The sequence below is a fragment of the Gobio gobio genome, assembly GCF_949357685.1.
Source record: "Gobio gobio genome assembly, chromosome: 7".
Taxonomy (NCBI): domain Eukaryota; kingdom Metazoa; phylum Chordata; class Actinopteri; order Cypriniformes; family Gobionidae; genus Gobio; species Gobio gobio.
The window spans coordinates 20,564,832-20,587,711 of record NC_137103.1 but is presented as its reverse complement, the minus strand read 5'-3'; the positions used below and the strand labels follow the sequence as shown (position 1 = coordinate 20,587,711).

The window sequence follows — 22,880 nt, the reverse complement described above, 5'->3', positions numbered from 1 at the left end:
CGATTCTAACGATGTAAAATGTTAAGCAAAATAGAATACCAATAAATATATTTTAATAATACAAAAGTATTATCAGTAGTGAAAGTGTCATTGACATTTTTTCGGTACACTCGTAATGGCGGATACGTCATGCCAGATTCCTTCTCGTTTATGTTAATGACGTATTAAACGCGCGACTGTCATTTCGCACGTGAACAACAATCATGGCTGTAGTGTGTTCAAAGGCAGACTGGTTTGTTTCAAGCTGTTCTACTACTTTAGTTGCTATAAACCTTAAACAGTCTCGGTGAGTAGCTGTATTTTAGACTGTCAGCTATCTACTAATTTTTTCTGGATATGGTGAAAAGCAGGATTTCTGCAATTCTCGGAAAAACCATCACTAAATGATTCAATTACATGATCAACATCTTTTTCATTGGCTGTTACCTGAGATTTTGCATATATATCAGTACTGTGCTACAAAGTTTTCCCAAGATGTCTTTTATTCTATTTTGCATCATCATTGCACCATTTTCGTGGTGGTTTATAATCAGATTTGTGTTTATAATATACAGTACCGGTCACAAGTTTGGAAACATTGCTATTTTTAAGGTTTTTGAAAAAAGTCTCGTAATGCTCATCAATCCTGCATTTATTTAATACAGAAAAAACTGGAATATTGTGAATATTATTACAAATTAAATAAAGTCTTTCTATTTTAATATACTTTAAAATAAAATGTATTTCTGTGATGCAAAGCTGTATTTTCAGCAGCATTACTCCAGTCTTAAGTGTCACATGATCATTCTGATATGATGATTTATTATCAATATTGGAAACAGTTGAGCTGCTTAATATTTTTTTGGAACCTGTGATACTTTTTTCAGGATTCATTAATGAATAAAAAGTTAAGAAAATTTATTCAAAATAGAAATATTTTTTATCATCACTTTTGTATCAATTTAACACATCCTTTCTGATTAAAAGTGTTAATTTCTTTAAAAAAGAACAAAAATTACTGACCCCAAACTTTTGAAAGGCAGTGTATATTGTTACAAAATATTTATATTTTAAATAAAAGCTGTTTTTTTGTTGTTGTTGTTTTACTTTTTATTTATTAAAATATTTTTTTAAGTACAGTTTATAAAAATAGGTTATAATGTTGTAGTCCAAACTATTAGTGATAAATACACATTGTTATACTTCAGTTGAAGATATAGAACACCTGTCACAATACATTTAGAGAAGCATATCTTGTTACATTTTTAAAGTCCATACATATCAGAAAATGAATTATCAATCAAGCGTTCAGTCATACTGATATCAGCACTGCAGCATGATCGTGCCAATATGTCATTAACTATATATATAAAAAAGTTTATATTAATCATATAAGAGATCTTCATCATTGACATTTTATCATTATAATTTATCATCTCTCTATATTGTGTATTTGCTCCTTGTACTTGTTTTTTTTTTTATTCTGTACTGCAATAGAAAAATTAATGTTAGTTGCCTTTTTAAATTTTTTATTCTGTTCTGATAAGAGAGCCATTTGTGTTCGACTGTGCCAAAGCTGAGAAAAAACCAAAAGAAGCTGATGGTGATGATAAAAGGTAACTGTATTTGTTCTGTTATGCAAGTTATTTATTGAACTTCATAATCTGCTAAATCTTAAAATGTGTATTTGTGTATTGCAGTGCTGGAGATGGACCAGAGGAGAAGGACAGTGACAGGATTCTTGCATTTGCTGTCTCCGCCTCTGGGAAGCATGTAGCGCTCACAGATGACCACAAACGTCTTGTTCTCTTCAGGACTGAGCCATCGTGGCAGTGCATTAGTACACGGTAACAGCACACACCCATCTCTGAGGATTGCAAAGAAATAGTTTACCTAAAAGATGAAATGTACTCACCATCACTCATATAATTCCAAACCTGTATGAAGAATATCCGGGACACTCTTGGACTGTCCCATATCTCTTTAATCAAGGGGAAAATGAAAGTAAAACAAATAATAATTCTGGAACAGAATTTGGAACAACATATGGATGAGTAAAACGTTTTTTCTTTTTGATTGAACTGTTCCTCTAAAGTGCCCCTAATATGCTTTTTCAGATATTACCAGTTTCTACCATCCATGCAGTGTGTAATATAGATGTTTATGAATGTAAAAGGTTTGTAAAGTTTCAAAGATCAAAGTGTGTGATAAATGGAGTTATTGTCTCCCAAAAGGAAAGAACCGATTCTGGACTGCCTGAAAAGAGTCAATTCAACAGTAATTCCAGTCTCATTTCCTCATGTTGGTTTGTAACACATTTGCATAATGCCAGCCTTCATTTGTCTTCATTTACTGCCTGTGAACAATGTCTGCTTTGACCCTCAATCACTGTAGTTGTAGCTGAGGCCTGGAAGAGTTTGGTTTGTGTTGTCGACATGTTAAGAAGACGCTGTTTTCTGTGTGAAAGCAAATCCACTTTCCATGCACTTCCAAAGGAGTGAAAGAGTAGACCAATCACAACAGACTGGACCATCTGACCAATCAGAGCAGAGTAGACCAATCACAACAGACTGGACCATCTGACCAATGAGAGCATAGTAGACCAATCACAACAGACTGGACCATCTGACCAATCACAACAGACCAGACCATCTGACCAATCAGAGCAGAGTAGACCAATCTCAACAAACTGGACTTTCTGACCAATCAGAGCAGAGTAGACCAATCACAACAGACTGGCCCATCTGACAAATGAAAGCATAGTAGACCAATCACAACAGACTGGACCATCTGACTAATCACAACAGACCAGACCATCTGACCAATCAGAGTAGAGTAGACCAATCTCAGCAAACTGGACCATCTGACCAATCACAACAGACTGGACCATCTGACCAATCACAACAGACCAGACCATCTGACCAATCAGAGTAGAGTAGACCAATCTCAACAAACTGGACCATCTGACCAATCACAACAGACTGGACCATCTGACCAATCACAACAGACCAGACCATCTGACCAATCAGAGTAGAGTAGACCAATCTCAACAAACTGGACCATCTGACAAATGAGAGCAGAGTAGACCAATCACAACAGACTGGACCATCTGACCAATCACAACAGACCAGACCATCTGACCAATCAGAGTAGAGTAGACCAATCTCAACAAACTGGACCATCTGACAAATGAGAGCAGAGTAGACCAATCACAACAGACTGGACCATCTGACCAATCACAACAGACCAGACCATCTGACCGAGCAGAGCAGAGTAGACCAATCACAACAGACTGGACCATCTGACAAATGAGAGCAGAGTAGACCAATCACAACAGACTGGACCATCTGACCGAGCAGAGCAGAGTAGACCAATCACAACAGACTGGACCATCTGACCAATCACAACAGACCAGACCATCTGACCAATCAGAGTAGAGTAGACCAATCTCAACAGACTGGCCCATCTGACAAATGAGAGCAGAGTAGACCAATCACAACAGACTGGACCATCTGACCAATCACAACAGACCAGACCATCTGACCAATCAGAGTAGAGTAGACCAATCTCAACAAACTGGACCATCTGACCAATCAGAGCAGAGTAGACCAATCACAACAGACTGGACCGTCTGACAAATGAGAGCATAGTAGACCAATCACAACAGACTGGACCATCTGACCAATCACAACAGACCAGACCATCTGACCAATCAGAGTAGAGTAGACCAATCTCAACAGACTGGACCATCTGACCAATCACAACAGACCAGACCATCTGACCAATCAGAGCAGAGTAGACCAATCTCAACAAACTGGGCCATCTGACCATTCAGAGCATATAGAGAGTATATATATAATTATTTTTTTTGTTTTTGTACCTTGGATGCATGTAAACCTATCAAAGGAGACCTCGAAAACAAAATTAGGAACCTAATGGCATAATAGGGGCACTTTAATGCTAATTTCTCTGTAGGCTCTATGTAAGTCTATGGTTGTTTATTGTAGGTGGGTTGCGCGGCGATGCACGTCTCTTGTATTTACTCAGGCTGAGGATGAAGTCTTTGTGGCTGATAAGTCTGGGGATGCATATTCATTCTCTGTTCTGGAGCCACAGAAACCAGGAGAGCTGAAGCTGGGACATCTCTCCATGTTACTGGATGTGGTATGATGTACACAAACACAACAGTTATTACAAAAATATTTAACATTGTGACGTTATTTATTTCATTAACTAATATGGTTTGCAGCTTTAAAAAAATGTGAGTTTAATATTTTATCATTTTGCATTTACCTTTAGAACAGGGAAAGTATTAAATGGCTGGAATATTTCTTTAATAAAGTTCCAGTTTTTATCTTGGGAGTGAGTTCAGCGCCCAAAGATAAAAATTTTAAATTTAAATTAAATTAAAAAGGGGGGAGGGGGGGTTTAAAGGGATGGTTCACCCAAAAATGAAAATTAGCCCATGATTTACTCACCCTCGAGCCATCCTATGTGTATATGACATTATTCTTTCAGACGAAAATTCAACTTGCATAAAAAGTGTAACTGCCGCTATGATGGGAAAGACGTAGCGCAAGCGCTTTGAACTGCGAGAGGCGTTACACTTTCTTCGCAAGTTGAATACGGAAGGTGGTCCGCCGGAAGCTAGATCTTTTACTTTATAACGTGTTAAATATGGATATTTTTCTTACACAAACGCATCCCTTCGCTTCAGAAGGCCTTTATTAACCCCCCGGAGCCGTGTGGACTACTTTTATAATGGATGGATGCACTTTTTTGGGCTGCCATTATAAAGCTTGAATTAGCAGGACATTTTTAATATAACTCTTGATTGTATTCGACTGAAAGAAGAATGTCTCCTAGGATGGCTTGAAGGTGTGTAAATCATGGGCTAATTTTCATTTTGGGGTAAACTATATCCCTTTAATGTTTCATCCTTTTGCATTTTCCTCTACAGGCTCTCTCTCCAGATGATAAATATATCATAACAGCAGACCGAGATGAGAAGATCAGAGTGAGCTTCCGGCGGTCACCCTACAACATTCAGGCTTTCTGTCTAGGGCACAGAGAGTAAGTGTGGACCGTGGGATGCAAGTGACGTTACGCCTCATATGTTGTTCGCACTTGTTCAGACATGTTTGTTTTCTCATGCAGATTTGTCAGTGCATTGCTTGTGCCTGCTGGGCATCCTGACTGGCTTCTCTCTGGTTCAGGAGTAGGTGTTTTCCAGTTTGCTTTTTCTTTACTGTTCTACTGTAATATTTTGTTGGGATAGTGATTTTAAGGGCTTATATAAGAGTCTTAAAGAGCACCTATCATGGCATTTAAAATGTTCCAAATATTGTTTTAGAAGTCCCCAACAACAGTTTTGCATGCATGCAATGACAAAAAAGACTTTAGTTTTCTTATAATATGCATTTATTTTTACCTGTTTTGAAAGAGAGTCTCAAATGATTCCTTTAGTGATTCACTTTTCAAAACCCCGCCTTTACGTGACGCTAATCTGCGGTGATTGGTCCGATGACCCAGTCAGTTGTGATTGGTATAGTCTGTGCAGATATTTTCGGAAACGGAACGCCCATCAAAGTCTTATAGTGACAGTAATTTGTTAATATGTGTCAGGAGTTATGAATATGAAAACCGCGTCGGTACCGTTTGATTGTAATATGAGCCTCAGCTGATCTCATTCATAAAAAAACTCCTCTATTCTCCTCACGAAGACTCGCAACAAATCAACATCCCTCAGGGCTTTTAGTTCAAAAGTGTGCAGATGAGGAGACATATTGATAGATTCTCATATGTCTGCGTCAAATTTCTAAACAGAGGAGTATTTTTTATTCAATACTTCCTCAAAATGGGCAGAAATAGCCTAATCATGAGCGATTGAGTCTCTTATGTGTTGTTTTCAATTCATACTGGCAGCCGGAGGGCGCTCTGTGCACATGTAGTCCATGTACAGACAGACGAAGAAGAACCATGTGCCATAATAGAAGTCCATAAAAAAAGCTTCCTGAGATCGCGAAACATACATTTGACGACTAATAAACACTCAATCGCGACGATGTATGGTTTGTCTTCAAGCCACTTAGTCTTCAAATGCTCATCCTTGGGCAGATTAAAAAAGTTTGCTTTTGAGTCGCACTTCAGAACACAGCGTCTCGTCGCCATGATGTTTTCAAGTTTTCACTGGCGTCTCGTCGCCATGATGTTTTCAAGTTTTCACTGGCGTCTTGGAGCGCAATAAGTGGGCGTATCGTATTCAAATAACTTGACAAGTTGACGTCATCTAGTCAGAGAAAAAGCTTTGGTCTTCTAACGATTCTTAAAAAATGACTCAGAGTCGACTCTTACTTTTGAAAGAAAATAACTATATATACGGTGCACTGTCATATTTCAAACTATGCAGGATGTTTTTGTTCACTTAGATCTACGTTACACACTACATGAAAGGTAAATTTCAAAATTCCATGATAGGTGCTCTTTAATTCTGGACATGTTTGTATTCACAGGATGGCACAGTGAAGGTTTGGCATTATGAGACTGGCCGGCGGTTACACAGCGTTGACCTGAGGCAACATGGCCTTGACTCTGAAAACTCAGACACAGAAAAGGTGCAGTCTATGTGTTTTCAATCAGCCTTTCGAACAGACATCACACTCAAGCCACACACAATGTGCACTACAATCCCATGTAAATAATCACATTATAATATTGACCGAGATATTAAGGTTTTCAACAGGAGGTCTGTGGAACCCTGGGGCATAAGGCTAGAATTTTATTTGTTTTTAATTGTTAAAAAACCCTCGTAATTCTACAAATCTTGACTTTGTTTATTTTGAATATGTAAAGTTCACAATATGGTAATGACAATATTAAACCGTGGTTGTGAATATTCTCCAGGTAAAAGAAAAAATAAAGAAAGCACTGCAAGATTAATTTAAATATGAATGTCTACACGCATCACAGCAATATGAAGGATAAAGTGTTTTCAGGACACATTGCAGATTTTTCAAGGGATGCTTTTATGATAAAGACTTTTAAACTGTGCAAATGCATAACAATCCTAATTGAATTAGTCATTTAATTAATATAATGAATCATTAATTTATGTTTGAATATATATCAAATTATCATATTTTAATAACATGAAGATACATTAACAATGTAAAGCATTGTAATGTAATATTTGTTAATGATATGATTTAATGTTTTTATTAATCTAACTTTTTATTGCCATTCTTAAAACCCTAGACATAATTAATTACATTTGTATGTATTAAAACAATCTAAATTAAAATGCTAAAAGTGAAAAAATGCAAATTTTTTTAATTAAAGGTGGGGTAAGTGGTATTTCAAAACCGCTTTAGAAAAGTGTCTCGGGCCGACTACCAAAACAAACGTATAACCAATCAGCAGTAAGGGGCGTGTCTACTAATGACGAGGAGAAAAGAGCGCTCAATTCCCGTCATTATTCAAAAGACACGACACAGGACGGATATTAGCTGAGCGACGACAGAATGGCAGATAAAAAACAAATGTGGAAGATGTCTATGGAACAAAAGAAGGCTTTCGATCAGGCAAGAAGTATCAGCTTTCCAGCGCTGGAGAGAACTCTAGGAGCGAAGGCAGAGGTTGCTTTATTTCTTCTCGATAGGCGAGTAACATTGATTTTGTTTTCGTGCTTGTGCTATCGAGTTGTTCATGAGAACTGTGTTTGTGTTTTTGGGATGTAAGGGATGACTTTTTCACTGAACATTTGACCTGGATTACCATAGTAACACACATTGCTTTCACTTATTAATGACATCATGCCCTCGGCCGGCTGGCACAGCAGATTCTGCCATAGTTGTTACCTGGGTTACGTATGTGTGGGGCGGAGCTATCAAAATAGGGGCGTGTTTGTTTTGGTGATTTGAAATCAATGTTGGTTACTCCACCTTTAATTGTGTTTGATTCATTGAATATGTCTACCCAGTTTGTGTTAATAAAAGTTTGAAAACAAGCAGCTTTGTCTTAAAGGAATATGCCGACCTTTTGGGACTTTAGCTTATTCACCGTATCCCCAGAGTTAGATAAGTCCATACCATTCTCATCTCCATGCGTGCCATAACTCTGTCTGACGCACCCACCGCTAGCCTAGCTTAGCACAAAGACTGGAGGTAAACGGTTCCAGCTAGCCTACTGCTCAATAAGTGACAAAATAACACCAACATTTTCCTATTTACATGTTGTGATGTGTATAGTCACGTTGCGTACTAAGACCGGCGGAAAATTAAAAGTTGCGATTTTCTAGACCGATATGGCTAGGAACTATTCTTTCATTCCTGCGTACCATGGGTGCAGCGGCACTATGATATTACACAGTGCTAAGCTAGGCTAGCGGTGGGTGCGCCAGACAGAGTTATGGCACGCACGGAGATGAGAATGGTATGTATGGACTTCTCTAACTCTGGGGGATACGGTGAATAAGCTAAAGTCCCAAAAAGTCGGCGTGTTCCTTTAAGTACAGCAGAAATACTGGAAGAAATATTTTTGATCTATTTTAGAACTATATTATAATATGGGGGGCCTTCAATTGTTTGGGACAATTCGGGTTCAACAGGTTTAGCGCCACTGGTATAAAGTGTTTATTTCCATTCAAATCCAGCTGTGTATATTTTGTAATTGTGGCTGATCTCTAAAGAGAGCCAGTGGCACTGTGACTATATATATCTTTGTGTCTTTAGAGGTTTGCTGTCAGCAGGATCATCAGCTCACCAGATGGGCAACACATAGCTGTCCAGTGTGAGAGGTGTGTTTCATTTCATCATATTTCTGTACTGATCATCCTTCTAACGGGATTCTGGGAGAATCTCAGTGACAACAACGGTATTCCCCACAAGTCTAACGGGTTATATCATATCCATCTGTGTAGATTCCCCTCAGTTCAGCTCTTCATGGTGGAATCTGGGACAGAGGGCAGCCTGAACCCCGCCGAGACTCTCGCTCTTCCTCTTGCCCCCTGGGACGTGACCTTTGATTCACAAAGCCAACTGTGGGTCTTACTGGAGAGTGAAGAGTTGAACGTGCTGCTGTATCGATACTCTGAGCAGCACTGGAAGGTCCATACATGCTCTACTGTGACTGTCTTTGAACTCTGAACTTACTAACTCTGCTCTTACTAACTGCTTGTGCTTGTTTATAGCCGTGTGACTCAGAGACGCCTGAATTGAGGAGGGTCACTGAAGCATTACAGACTCAGTGGAATGTCTTTCAAGGTAGGAATCCGCAAATATAATCATGAAACAAACCACTATCCATAATGAAGGGGTCATATCACGAGAAAGCAAATTTAGGGGCTGTTTACACGACACTGATTTCAAGTAAAGACGGAAAACTTTTTATGCGTTTTGACCATTCATTTACACAACTGCATTTTGGGGCCTGAAAATGCAAGGTTTTGAAAACGGTTTTCAAAGTGCAAGTTTTTGAAAATTATACCATTATTGTCAAAAATGTGAATTTGTGAAAACGGGGACGTCATGCGCATGCATATTACGTGTTTAGTCTATAGGCGCGAAGTGTTTCTTTACAAAGTGACATCGTCAACTACTGGCCTGGCATGAATAATACCGAGTTTTTAGTCGTTTTCACGGATCTCTGTGAATGGGGATCGTGTTGACGTTGTCGTCTGTATGCAAAAATCTTTTCTGTTTTTAGTACATTGTAGTCGTGTAAACGAACCTTTAATCTTTTGAGGTTCAAGAGTTGAGTCCTATGAAGACAAGCTTTCAAATATCAAAATATCAAGTCCAAAAAATCACTTGAAAATTAGGTCGTAGACACAAGTTCGATTTTCATAAACTCGACACATCCTGGGTTATTGATAAGGGTAAAATTTCCTCAAAGTGGATCTTAGGGGGAATTTTTTTTAATGTGACCCCTTTAACCCTGTGAAGCCTAACATATCAAATAATAGATTTTTTTTTTTTTTAACCTTTAGACAAGAATATAAAAGAAAATCTTAAAATGGAAAAAAGTCTGCATATGTGTTTTATGTTTTAATGGATTTATATCATATTTGATACATCAGGATTTTATGGGCCATATAGTGAGAATATGGAGTTCACAATCAAGAAGGAAAAAACAACTACTTTTTTTGTTCGAAAAGATGCAATTTGGTGCAGCAGATGTTATTTATATTGTCAAGAAGTAATATTAAATGCTTGTAATGCAAATCAAGGTATAACTATTTGCATAAAATGCATATAAATATCAGTTGTCACTCTATGGGCCCTATTTTAACGATCTGAGCGCATTGTCCGAATCCACTTTTGCTAGTTTAACGACGGTAAAAACGGTTGGCGCGCCCTGCGCATGGTCTAAAGCGTTGTCCCTAGTCTCTTAATGAGTAATGGGTGTGTTTTGGGCGTAACATGCAATAAACCAATCAGAGTTTCATCTCCCATTCCCTTTAACAGCCAAAGAGTTTCATCTCCCATTCCCTTTAACAGCCAGTTGCGCTTGCACATGGCAGACTTTGCGAGCGGAAAGACTGAACGCTTCTCCAGGGAGGAATCATTTTATTTTTAATATTTAAAAATGTTTGTGTGCTTCTGCAATGTAAAATGCTGTTTTTAATTGAGCTTCGTTCGTGTGCGTGTAATAAGCAGAGTATACGTGCGTTGTGCACCCGCCTATAGGTGCATATTACTAACGTGCCCTTTAAATAACACAAAAAATACTGCACTATTGACTTTAGACCAGGTTTCTGTTGGTCAACAACGTGCCAACAATGCGCCTGAACACACCTCGTTTTCAGACCAGCACGCCCATGGGCGAACAGATAGGCGCAGATGCATTTGCTATTTAAACAACGTGGAGCTGAACGTGAAAATGAGAACTGCGTTGGGATGAAACTAGCAAAAAACACTTGCGTCGCATTGCGCTGGATGTATGATAGGGTACTATGGCCCGGTTTCACAGACAGGGCTTAGACTAAACCAGGATTAGGCCTTAGTTCAATTAGGACATTTAAGTAACTTTTATAAACGTGCCCAAGAAAAAAACATTACTGGTGTGCATCTTGAGACAAAACAATGCCACTGACATATTTTAAGAATTGTCAGTGCAAGATTCTTTCAGTTAAAACAGCTCAAACATGCATTTTAGTCTAGGACTAGCTTAAGCATTGTCTGTGAAACCGGGGGTATATCTCCCAATAATGTCTTAAGATTATATTTAAATGCTTCGATTTATTATCTCAAAACATTTAATGCTTTTAATATAAGTTTCTCCAGTCCAGTAAGTGTTCATCTTGAAATATTACTAATAGTATAAAATGTATTCTTGTATTTACTTCATTAAAATCAGTAAAGATTTCACCGCAAAAAGAAACCTGTATTACTACCTAAAGGTGGAAATTTTTACAAAAAAGGCAATCAGGCGACACAACGCATGCTGTATATTGTGTGCAAACAGGGTTTACAGTTTTTTTTATCATGGTGATAATTTAGATACACTAATCCTATAAAGCCTACTGTATCTTTTCCCTCATCCTCTCTTCACAGGGTCTGTGGGACTGGAGAGTCAGTTTAAGCACCTGTATAAAGTGAACTTCGACAACATGGCGTCATATTTGCAAAAGAAACAGGAAAGGCTAGAACAGGAGAATAAGAAGAGATCAGCAGCAAACGGCTCTAAACCCAACAAAAAAAGTAAAACGGAGAGCGATGCTGTGCCTCAAAACACCAGCTGAGAGAACGTATTTTTTAATTTCTGCTTTTTGTCATTATAAACAGTTCATTTTGTTAATTCACAATGACTATGTTTTTTTTTTTAATTCATTCAGTAAAGCCTTTCAGTTTAAACTACTTGGTCTCTGTCTGAAGGGTAAGTTGCTGTTATGCCACTAGAGTGCACTATACTTTCACTCGCACTTGACAATTTCATCTGAGGACAGGAATGAACACGATACTGTTATAACAGAATGCAGTTAAAAACAAGATTTGTGGCTTCAGTTTTTTTAAAGTTAGACTTTTATTTTTTTGAGTAAAAGTGACTAAAAATCTGTACATCCTGTATAATGTTTATACTTTTTACAAAACCAAATAAAAACGACACACATAGTTCATAGCCGAGCTGTACACGATTCAATTCCCTGAAAGATGCTTTGGATTCTCTGAGCAGATGGCCAAGATTTCACTCATTTCCCACATTTTACTGCCTCTGAGGAAGATTCCAGCTGAAACAAACAAAGACAGGGTAGGTTTTGCTGTAAACATAACCCAAATAATAACGGTACCACTTTATTCCTGTTCTGCATGTACATAGCCTACTATGTACTTATAGCAATTACAATAACTGGGTCATAACTAGGTACTAACCCTGAACCTACCCCTAAACCTAACCTTGCATTACCAGTACTTTCTTGGGTAACTACACTGTAAGTACACATCCTGTAAAATAAAGTGTAACCATAATAACTATAATGCATTATAAGTAGCGTGCAGTACATTTCAACATTGACCTTCCTCATTTCTTTTTTCCTCCCATTGTTAAATTTTCACTTTTCTTTTTCTGCACCTATGGGAAAAAAACAGGGATTGTAAGATGTAAATAGCTAATGCTAGTTTAAAACACAATCGTGCTTGCTGCTGACCTCATTCATGGCGTCATCAATCTGTTTAAGCTCCTCGTATCTGTCCCGGGACTCTCGTAAGGGCTGTACCATTCCCTCCTCAATCTGAGGAAACAACTGGAACACATAGAGGACAAACAATATCACAACTAAGAATCTTTTAAGTAGTTGATTTCAGCCTGCAGTTTTCACTATGTACTTTCGAGTCCTAACCAATTCACCTTCATCACTGTCTCAAACATGGGGATCAGGACAAACTTGATGAAGCCGATCTGAGCAGTGGGCTTGGTCACTTTTTCTCTGTCCATGAAAGGAGCGACAGGTAAACCCTCTGCCTTCTCTCGGTCACTCTGTTTGAGAGAGAACGACACAATTCCGATGAAGAAACAAATGGTCTAAAAAGATAATTCAGAACGTTGGGGTTGGTATGATTTACTAATGAGGGGGGGAGGGGGTCTAATGCCATTTCATGCATTCTGATTTATTTAAACTGTTAAAAAAGTTGGATTATGATGCTAAACATGGCCAAAATTTCACAAAATGAGATGGACGTATCAGAGTACTGCTGTTCAAAATACAGTTCGGAATAAGTTTCAGAAAGTTTTTTTCCGAGTATGGCCCTGTATGACATCATAAAGGGCGAAATTCCTTTTATGGGTACTTCTACCGGATGAGCAGGTGTGCACATCAACCAGAGCGAGAGCACGAGCACACCCATAAACAAGCTTTGTTCAGGTTACAGAAGCCGTCGGCATCGCTGTCATTTTGTTTTTAGACCACAAAATCAACAATGTTACTAAAGAAGCGTGTTTCTGGTTATGAGGGAAAGATAACATTGTTCAGCTTCCCAAATAACCCAGAGTTAAAGGGTTAGTTCACCCAAAAATTAAAATTCTGTCATTAATTACTCACCCTCATGTCGTTCGACAGCTGTAAGACCTCCGTTCATATTCGGAACACAAATGAAGATATTTTTGTTGAAAGCTGATGGCTGAGAAAGGCTTCAGATAGGCCTCCATTGGCATTCAGCACATTTACACTCACAAGACCCATAAAAGGCACTTAAAACGTCGTTACAAAGTCCATCTCACCACAGTGACTCTACAATAATTTTACGATGCGACGACAAATCAAATAATACCTTTATCCAACTTGTTCTTGTCTTCCGTGTGTGCCTCCACGACGCATGCGCGAGAATAAGACGTAGCACCAGCGTTCGGGAATCCATGAAATGCACACTTTAGCCCGATTTTGAGAACTACGCAGAGACCTAAAGCACGAACAATGTAGAATTCAACAGCTTAGACACGCACGTCTTCCTCTGCTTGTAAACAAATCGCTTCTGGGTCATGTGTCCGAATCTGCGTCATATTCTCGCGCATGCATCGTGGAGGCATACACGGAAGTCAAGAACAAGTTGGATAAAGGTGTTATTTTGATTTTTTTTTTTGCGCACAAAAACTATTGTCGTCGCATCGTAAAATTATTGTAGAGCCACTGTGGTGAGATGGACTTTGTAACGACGTTTTAAGTGCCTTTTATGGATCTTGGAAGTGTCAATGTACTGAATGCCAATGGAGGCCTATCTGAAGCCTTTCTCAGCCATCAGCTTTCAACAAAAATATCTTCATTTCTGTTCTGAATATGAGTTCTCACGGGTGTCGAACGACATGAGGGTGAGTAATTAATGACAGAATTTTCATTTTTGGGTGAACTAACCCTTTAAAGGTGGGGTAGGTAAGTATGATCTAAAACACTTTTGTCCAAATTTGTTTAAACTTTCTTTATATGTCAATACATAATTAAAATTTAAGTACTCTGAAAAAGAGAGTATAAAAATCTAGTGACTCTTTTTTTAATCTGCAATAAACACCGCTCATTATTTTCGTTCGGGCCGAAACAAGTGATTGGCTTGGGCGACTGTCACTCTCTCTCGCTGCCATGGCTACCGCCGCTTTTGCTCCAGGATCTGCCCACATGCGCGCGCCCCAGTGTTGCCAAGTCTGTTTCCGCTGGCTGTTTTTCATGTCCGCGGGTTGAAGCGACCCCAATTATGTGATATTTTGCCCCGGGATTTGCGAATTTTAGCAGGCAGCCCTACCAAAAAGACACATATTTTATCCCCCAAACGCGATTGGGCTTGTTTTGGGCTAGTTTTGAGTAGCAATTGGGCGGATTTTGTTGTGAAAAACTGGCAACCCTGGCGCACCCGTTTGATTTGAGTTCAAGAGGCTGTATTTCTGCTGGACAGGTAATCTTTCATTCTGATTATACATTTTTTTGGTTTATGTTTTCATGAAGCATGTCTCACTAGCACACGTTTATTTCGGCCCTTGGTTTGTTTTTATATTCTCTACCAATGTTTATGTTGATGTTTTTATCTTGTATCTGTGTGTGTTGTAGACACTGTATTGTGTGTGTATTTTAAAATTTACCAGTATCGGTATTCTAGCTTGATAGAGAGTACTAAAATACATCTTATTTGTTTATATTCATAATGATAAAGTTAGATTTTTTATTACATGTGATTCTGACATGATGTCACTACATGCACTTCTCCGCTCGCCTCGGTAAATAATGCTTCTTTCAGCTGTTCGTGGTCGGCGTAGCGCGTTCATGTGTTTTGGGGGCGTGGCTTTGGAAAGAGCCCAGAAGGGAGAAGGTAGAGTGAATGGAAATAATGAGCTGTCTTTAAAACAGTCGTGAGAGGTCTACAGACACTCAATTTTTATACTTTCTTATTCTGAGTACTTACATTTGAATTATGTATTGATATATAAAGAAAGTTTAAACAAATTTGGAAAAAAAGTTTTTTAACCAAATCCTACCTACCCTACCTTTAAGGAAACCGTGGATGCAGTTTGTTTGTTCCTGGTCACGAGTCGAAATCGCAGGCGGTGAGTGAACCTGCATCAAATGTCTGTGTTTTGTTGGCAATCTGTGCATAAGTGCATATAATGTAAACCACACAAAATGTATAGTGAATGCAAAGTTATCCAGGGATAATGCCATGATGTGTTGTGTCATAAGTGTGTGTGTGCTTGTGACTCTTCAGCTCTACCCACTGCACGCCTCCACGAGTTCGGCTGTTTTTGGAAAGAATAGGTACAGTGTGTCTGTCTTTTATAAACATGATTAAACTAAAGACGACTCGGAGATATGAATGATGCAATAGAGCTCCGGATGTTGACGTCACACAGCCTAAACTCCGCCATTTTGGCAGGCAACCAGGGACTGTTGCATTGGTATCTATAAAACAATTTAAAAAGACTGTTTAAACCTTTCTATTTCAACATGATGGACAGCTGATGTACGCTAGGATGCCAGAACAGGCGGGGGAAAGCAAATGGGAAATCGTTTTATCACAGTAAGTTGTTGAAATGTCGAGAATTTCAGTTTATTCCTTATTCTTTACTACTTCTGCCTCACGTAACTAATAATAAAAATAAGTTCCCATTAAATACGATACTTAATCGTGAATAACATAAGTGCTTTTATATATAAATAACATCAAGAAAGGCTATTTGAAATGTAAAGAATTGAAGGGTGCGTCTCAATCAGCTGCCTGGTTCAGTAGTCAGGGCACTGATCAGGACATAAGTCAATGGGCTGACTCCATGACCGGTGCCAAATGCAAACACAAATTATACTTGCATTTTATGTCCAAGTGGCAGATAAATGTGGCACACAATGGGCCCTATTTTAACGATCTGAAGCAGTGGCCTGACTAGTGAACTAGGGAGCTGATAGAGACACACCTAAAGTCTGTAATGTAAAACAAGAGCTTATTGATGCAGTTCAGTCTGCCTGCTATTCTATCAGTTAATGTTACTCCCGATCGGAAGCTTCCGTAAATATTTAGTTTATACGTAGATTTAGGCTTCATCTAAGTTTAATGGTGCAACGCAAAAATATTTAGGAGTGCATAAGTTGTAATTTAATGCCATTTACGTCAAAACTAGGCAGGTTGTAACTTGCGCACAGCTGGTGCAACAGGTGTCCTGACAGAAAAGCTACCCGTTCCTTTATCGATACACGTGAAAAGCACCCCGGGGACATTATAGGCATACGGTTATGTTTAATCTATTAAGTTTTGCTACGTAAAAGTCTATGTCTTTTGAATTAAAGTGCGCAGTGAACTCCGTTGCCTTGAAACTCATGCTGGCGCCGGCTGTTCTTGCCTGCCAAAATGGTGTCGTAAACAGCAGAGGTGGAAAGTAACGAATTACATTTACTCGCGTTACTGTAATTGAGTAGTTTTTCTGTGTACTTCTACTTTTTTAAGTAGTTTTAAAAATCTGTAATTTTACTTTTACTTAAGTATGTTTTGTTTGAAGTATTGTACCACACTACATTTTAAACCACATCCGTTACTGAGTAAAAATAAATAATACAAATGGGGGAAAACTGCGATCCGGAAACGACTGCATTGAGTTGAAGGGTGGGAGAACAAACGCTAAAATCAGAAAAAGATGACAAACGTTAGACCCAGCTGAAAGCGAAACGCCGTTGTGAACCCCTGGACAGTATGGAAATACTTTGGATATAGACAAAAAATAGCCGGGTGTTGTCCTGGAGGATATCAAATTAGCAAAATAAATGTTGATGCAAAGGAGGAAACACATAGAACATGTTCGGGAACACCATCCCTCTGTGCAGATAAAGGTACGTTTATAACTTAAGGCCGAATGAATTCTGTGATGCAGAGGGAATCCCGGAATCCAGACATGACATTTTAATTTACAGTATAATGCAGATGCCACATAAAACACAAACTAATGGATGAATGAATACATCGAATAATAAATAATAAATCAAATTGCGACATGGTCTGTGAATATTAAAGCTCAAAACACATTGCTATTTAAATATATGATCTGCTTGTTCTGTCTCTGTGTGAATGAGCAGCGCCGCTTCGTCTACTAGGCTACATACTCAACTACGCGATGCTTGTGGTGTTTAACGTCCCACAAACCATATTTGGACATGAACACATTAACATTTCCAGAGCTGATCTGAGACCCCCTAATGAGCATTTTCATCATTTTGTTTGATTAAAAACCGTTGTCACATACACTCTGAAACAGGCCACATTTGGTTTAGATGAAATTGTGACAGAAATATATCACTATTGTAGGCCTACAATAGAATACTTGTCAAAATAATCATATTAATAACAATAATAATAATAATACATAATTTAAACATTATTTAAGAATATATTTTTAAATCCATGGTTTAATTTAGTAAAAACTGTTTTGCAGCGCTTTGCCAAAAAAAATTCAAGGATAAAAGTTTGTTACATTTTATTTGATTACCACCGTTTTGGTAGGCTAATGTATTTGTATTAAATCATAAAAAGAAAATTTCATAGGACTCTATTATTCTTAAAGTTGTTAATCTAATTCATAATAATTTATTTAATTTAGTTCGTTAGACATGTTTTATTGAAATTGTAATACTTTTTTTTTTTTTTATTATTTACATTTTTTCCATTAATTTAACGCCATTTTAACTGGTGAAAATAATAACCATAATTTAAAAATACAGTTTATTTATTAAATAATTAATATCGTGAAAGCCTCATTCTATTACAACCCCCCACGAGAGAGTCCCCCACCCCGCTGTTAAAAAAAGTAACTCAGTAACTTTTACTCTGAGTACATTTTAAATGAACTACTTTTTACTTTTACTTGAGTACATTTTTAGACCGGTACTTTTACTTGTACTTAAGTAAAATTTCATTGAAGTAATAGTACTTTTACTTGAGTAGAATATTTTGTTACTCTTTCCACCTCTGGTAAACAGAGTGGGTCACGTGACCTCAGGAGCTCTATACTACTCTATAGGTACTCAAGATTAACATGATATTGGCAGAAACTGTGAGATATACCCTTTAACGTTTTTTGAAATAAGTCTCTTATCCTCAACAAGGCTGAATTATTTATTTGATCAAAAATACAGAGAAAACAGTAATATTGGGAAATATTATTATAATTTATATGAACTATTAACACATTTATGTAAAATGTAATTTGTTATTGTGATGGCTAAGCTGTATTTTCAGCATCATTACTCCAGTCTTTAGTGTCACAGGATCCTTCAGAAATCATTGTAATATGCTGATTTGGGGCTCGAGAATTTTTTTTATTATGGAAAGTTCAAAAGAATTTGTGAAGCATTTCTATGAAATAAAAACATTTAAAATCTCTAGGCCGTGTGTCCACCAAAGCGTGGAAATGTGAAAAATGTGTCCATTTTTATGGCCAGTGTATGTTTTCAATAGGATTTGGCACGTATTTAAATATGGCAGCAGCGTGACGAGGCACTGAGTGTGTATTTCATGCTAAGTGCTTGGCGTTTTTTCCGGATGCCATGACTTTGTGTAAAAAACAGCGTTCATCAGTGTCTAGCCGTCCACTCAACAGAGGAGGACAGAAGGGACAAATACAACACCAAGCATCCGCCACATCCTGCTTGTACAACGGCAACAGATGATAACAACTTTTATATATAATATATCCATTTTTCAATTGTAGTCTTTTAAAAAGGCATCTGAAATAATAAACAAAGTGCAATGCAGTCAAAAATATAATTGTTTCGATACATATAGATACTGAAATATCTGAAACACTTCCAATGCTCATTTTCAGTGAGTTACACACAAACCCGCCATCCCTCACTCACCCGCTTATTGTAATGATAGCTTATCTACCTGCATGAAGTACTCCTCCAGCAAACAGTCCACCCACGGCTCAGCGACTTCCATTGGCCGGACTTCATTAGAGATGTCACAGCACTTGATCAACACCATCTTTAGCTGTCACAGAGAGATTAATAAGCTCATCACAGCACTTTTTGTGTAGGTGAATATTAATATTGTAAAATGGGTTAAGAAAGCTCACACAAGTAACATGCTCCTCATTAGTGAAGTCAAAGTTATCCACTTTCTGTTTGAAAGAGTCCAGAATCTCTCCATGTCGGGCCATGTCTGTGGCCAGTATCAGGGTGATGGTTCCCTGTCAGAGACAAAATAACAGACAGAATCATTATACATTGCTCAAGGACAAATGTGTTAACATAAGTGTGTGCTGAAGCTTAGCTTAAAGGCCCCGAGGCACACCTGACGAATCTGTTTGAAGGCTTCAGGATCAAAGTTGGCAAAGATGTTGCAGTCTGGCTGAGAGAATATTTGGAAGGCCACAGCGCAGTGATGGTTCTCCAGAGGAGAGATGTCATTGTACCTCACGGCCAGCTCTGTGCGAGCATTAATCTGATACCTGGAAAAGAGAGAGGATGGTGTTGTGTACAGGGTCCAAAAACACTCGACCGGTGCCAAATGCAAACACAAATTATACTTGCATTTTGTGTCTAAGTGGCAGAATGGCAGAAATGTGGCACACAATGGGCCCTATTTTAACGATCTGAGCGCATGGTCTGAAGCGGATGGTGCAGGTGCACTTAGGACGTGTCCAAATCCACTTTTGCTAATTCAATGATGGAAAAAACGGTCGGCGCATGGTCCAAAAGGGTTGTCCCTAGTCCCTTAATGAGTCATGGATGTGTTTTGGGGCGTAACGTGCAATAAACCAATCAGAGTCTCATTTCCCATTCTATTTAAAAGCCAGTTGCACTTGCACCATGGCAGATTCGCTATTTACTGAAAGAGAGGAATCCTTTTATTTTTAATAATTAAAAATGTTTGTGTGCTGCTGCGTGTAATAAGCAGAGTGTACGCGTGTTGTGCACCCGCCTATAGGTGCATATTACTAAAAATACTGTGCTATTGACTTTTTTTTATTGACCAGGGGCCCGTTCTTCGTACCTCGCTAACTCAGTTAGCTGGATTTGATTGTTGACGATTTGGCATGATCTTGGATTGTTTGGTTCTTCGAAGCTCATCCTGGACTTGCTGTCATAGTAACAGGTCCGTAAGCTTAAACCTTTAAAATCTGTCCCAGCCACTGCTACTTTAATACAAGAGTTCATTACTGAACCAGTAATAATAATAGCAATAATAATAATTTTAAAAAATAATATAAAAATTTTATATTGTATATGTATATGAGAATGTATAATGTTGTGTATAATACTATAGCCAGACACTTGATTGAACGATTTATTTGGGATGGAATAATTACTTTATATAATTTTATTTTTATTGGTTTAGACACATGTTGTGCAGTTAATCTGAGCCGTGCATTAATTTAAGTGATGACTGATATTATGGGAGTGGCTTGATGCAGCGCAAGAGAGGATAATTTGATCTTGACCCATAAGAAACTTTAATACTGTCACGTTACAAATCTGCTTCAAATTGAATTAAGAATTAAATTACAACATTGAAATAAAAATGTAAAGGATGTACAAATACTGTATAAAATCGTGAATATAAATAATTGGTAATCATGTTAAAAAAAAAAAACATTTATCATTTATCAATTATAACTTTTATGTTGGTTTGGTCGTTTGGCTGTTTCCTTATAAAGGTTCAGAAATTCGTGGGGTTTTTTTTGTGGGTTTCTTGTGTTCCCTGAAGAGGGCAGATGCATCGGTACTCGAAACCACAATCAGCAATGCAGCGATTGGCTGGTGTCAAGACAGCAACGTAATGACATCATATAATTAAAAAGCCACCTGGCAAAAAAAAACACGAATTTCTGAACCTTTATAAGGAAACAGCCAAACGACCAAACCAACATAAAAGTTATAATAGATAAATGGTAAATGTTTTTTTTTTTTTTTTTTACATGATTACCAATTATTTATATTCACGATTTTATACAGTATTTGTACACCCTTTACATTTTTATTTCAATGTTGTAATTTAATTTTAAATTAAATTTGAAGCAAATTTGTAACGTGACAGTATTAAAGTTTCTTATGGGTCATGATCAAATTATCCTCTCTTGCGCTGCATCAAGCCACTCCCATAATATCCGTGATCACTTAATGCACGGCTCAGATTAACTGTACAACATGTGTGTAAACCAATAAAAACAAAATTATATAAAGTAATTATTCCATCACAAATAAATCGCTCAATCAAGAGGCTGTGTCTATAGTATTATACACAACATTATACATTCTCATATACATATACAATATAACATTTTTATATTATTATTTTAAATTTTTATTATTGCCCCTGGTTCAGTAATGAACTCTTGTAATAAAGTAGCAGTGGCTGGGACAGATTTTAAGTATCACCTCAAGATGCAATCTAATCCTGTTTACATGAAATAAGCCTGCTCCCGAGCAGGTTTAAGCTTACGGACCTGTTGCTATGACAGCAAGTCCAGGATGAGCTTCGAAGAACCAAACAATCCAAGATCATGCCAAATCGTCAACAATCAAATCCAGCTAACTGAGTTAGCGAGGTACGAAGAACGGGCCCCAGAACTACTATTCATACTGTCAACATCAGTTGCGTCGCTTCACTTCCATTCACTAATCCTCTCCCGTGGCTTCATGAGATAATAAAGTCTCCATCGAATGCACACTTCAGAATCTCACCGGAAGTAGTAGGTCATCAGGGGACTTTTCATGTATTCGGACGAACTACTTTTTTGGTGGACTGTTTTTTGCATACTATATAGTAGGGAAGTATTTGATTTCGGACGCAGCGCAAGTAGTACTATTAGAGAAAGAATTGGTCAGCTTATATCTAAAGTTGTGGTCATGACCTCTGACTAGAGATAACGTTCTTTATTCAAGTGTACACAGATCTATGGGAACTAAATAAAATACTTTTAGAGTGAGTGAGCATGAAAGCAACCCTCTACATAGTATAGTCAATTACCTAGATCACCAAGACTGGCGAGTTTGTGATTGTGGGCCTGCATAACGAACGGATGGTACGAGGACCCTGTACGAGGACCCTGTGCGACTCTGAGAATCGAATGAACGAGTTCAATAAGAGTAAAGAGTTAAATAGAATAATCAGATGTCTTGATAAATTATCATATAAATTGCTTATCGGAAACCTTCGTTCGGCCGATTGAGCGGGCCTTACAGAACACTTATTTTCACGTATGTATAATAAATCACTCTTCTTTCGGATTACTTCGTTTAGCGTTGTCTCTAGCCACCACAATCACTCCAAATTTGATCATAATCTCAATGTTACCTCTTCCAACCCTAGACCAACGTAAGAGGTCGTAACATTGGGGTGAACTATCCCTTTAAATTTGAAATGAAAAATCACAAAATAATCCCAATTTTAGGGGCACAAATATATACACAACTGTTCAAAAGTTTGGGGTTGGTATGATTGTTT

General features: G+C 37.9%; 2 protein-coding genes across 8 annotated transcripts in view; one reads left to right on the top strand and one right to left on the bottom strand.

Annotated features, from left to right (window-relative positions):
- The first annotated feature begins 180 nt into the window (after window positions 1-180).
- Window positions 181-12,458, top strand: wdr4 (WD repeat domain 4). Its single transcript, XM_079822002.1, has 11 exons — window positions 181-286; window positions 1,527-1,595; window positions 1,680-1,826; window positions 3,987-4,143; window positions 4,940-5,052; window positions 5,137-5,197; window positions 6,492-6,593; window positions 8,709-8,773; window positions 8,897-9,083; window positions 9,167-9,239; window positions 11,532-12,458. Exons 1-11 carry the CDS (start codon window positions 204-206, stop codon window positions 11,717-11,719), a joined length of 1,245 nt encoding a protein of 414 aa, XP_079678128.1. The 5' UTR covers window positions 181-203; the 3' UTR covers window positions 11,720-12,458.
- pde9aa (phosphodiesterase 9aa) overlaps window positions 11,989-22,880 on the bottom strand; it is a 45,071-nt gene continuing 34,179 nt past the window's right edge. For 3 of the 7 annotated variants that reach the window (XM_079821996.1, XM_079821994.1, XM_079821998.1), the window contains 7 exons: window positions 19,725-19,881; window positions 19,507-19,620; window positions 19,317-19,421; window positions 12,823-12,951; window positions 12,623-12,718; window positions 12,491-12,546; window positions 11,989-12,205 (listed from right to left, as the gene is read on the bottom strand). In XM_079821996.1, the coding sequence (XP_079678122.1) occupies window positions 12,496-12,546; window positions 12,623-12,718; window positions 12,823-12,951; window positions 19,317-19,421; window positions 19,507-19,620; window positions 19,725-19,881 (652 nt within the window). In that variant the 3' untranslated portion in view covers window positions 11,989-12,205; window positions 12,491-12,495. Of the gene's footprint in view, window positions 12,547-12,622; window positions 12,719-12,822; window positions 12,952-19,316; window positions 19,422-19,506; window positions 19,621-19,724; window positions 19,882-22,880 lie in introns of all 7 variants that reach the window. The other 4 variants (XM_079821997.1, XM_079821999.1, XM_079821995.1 and 1 more) reach the window with 3 other exon arrangements.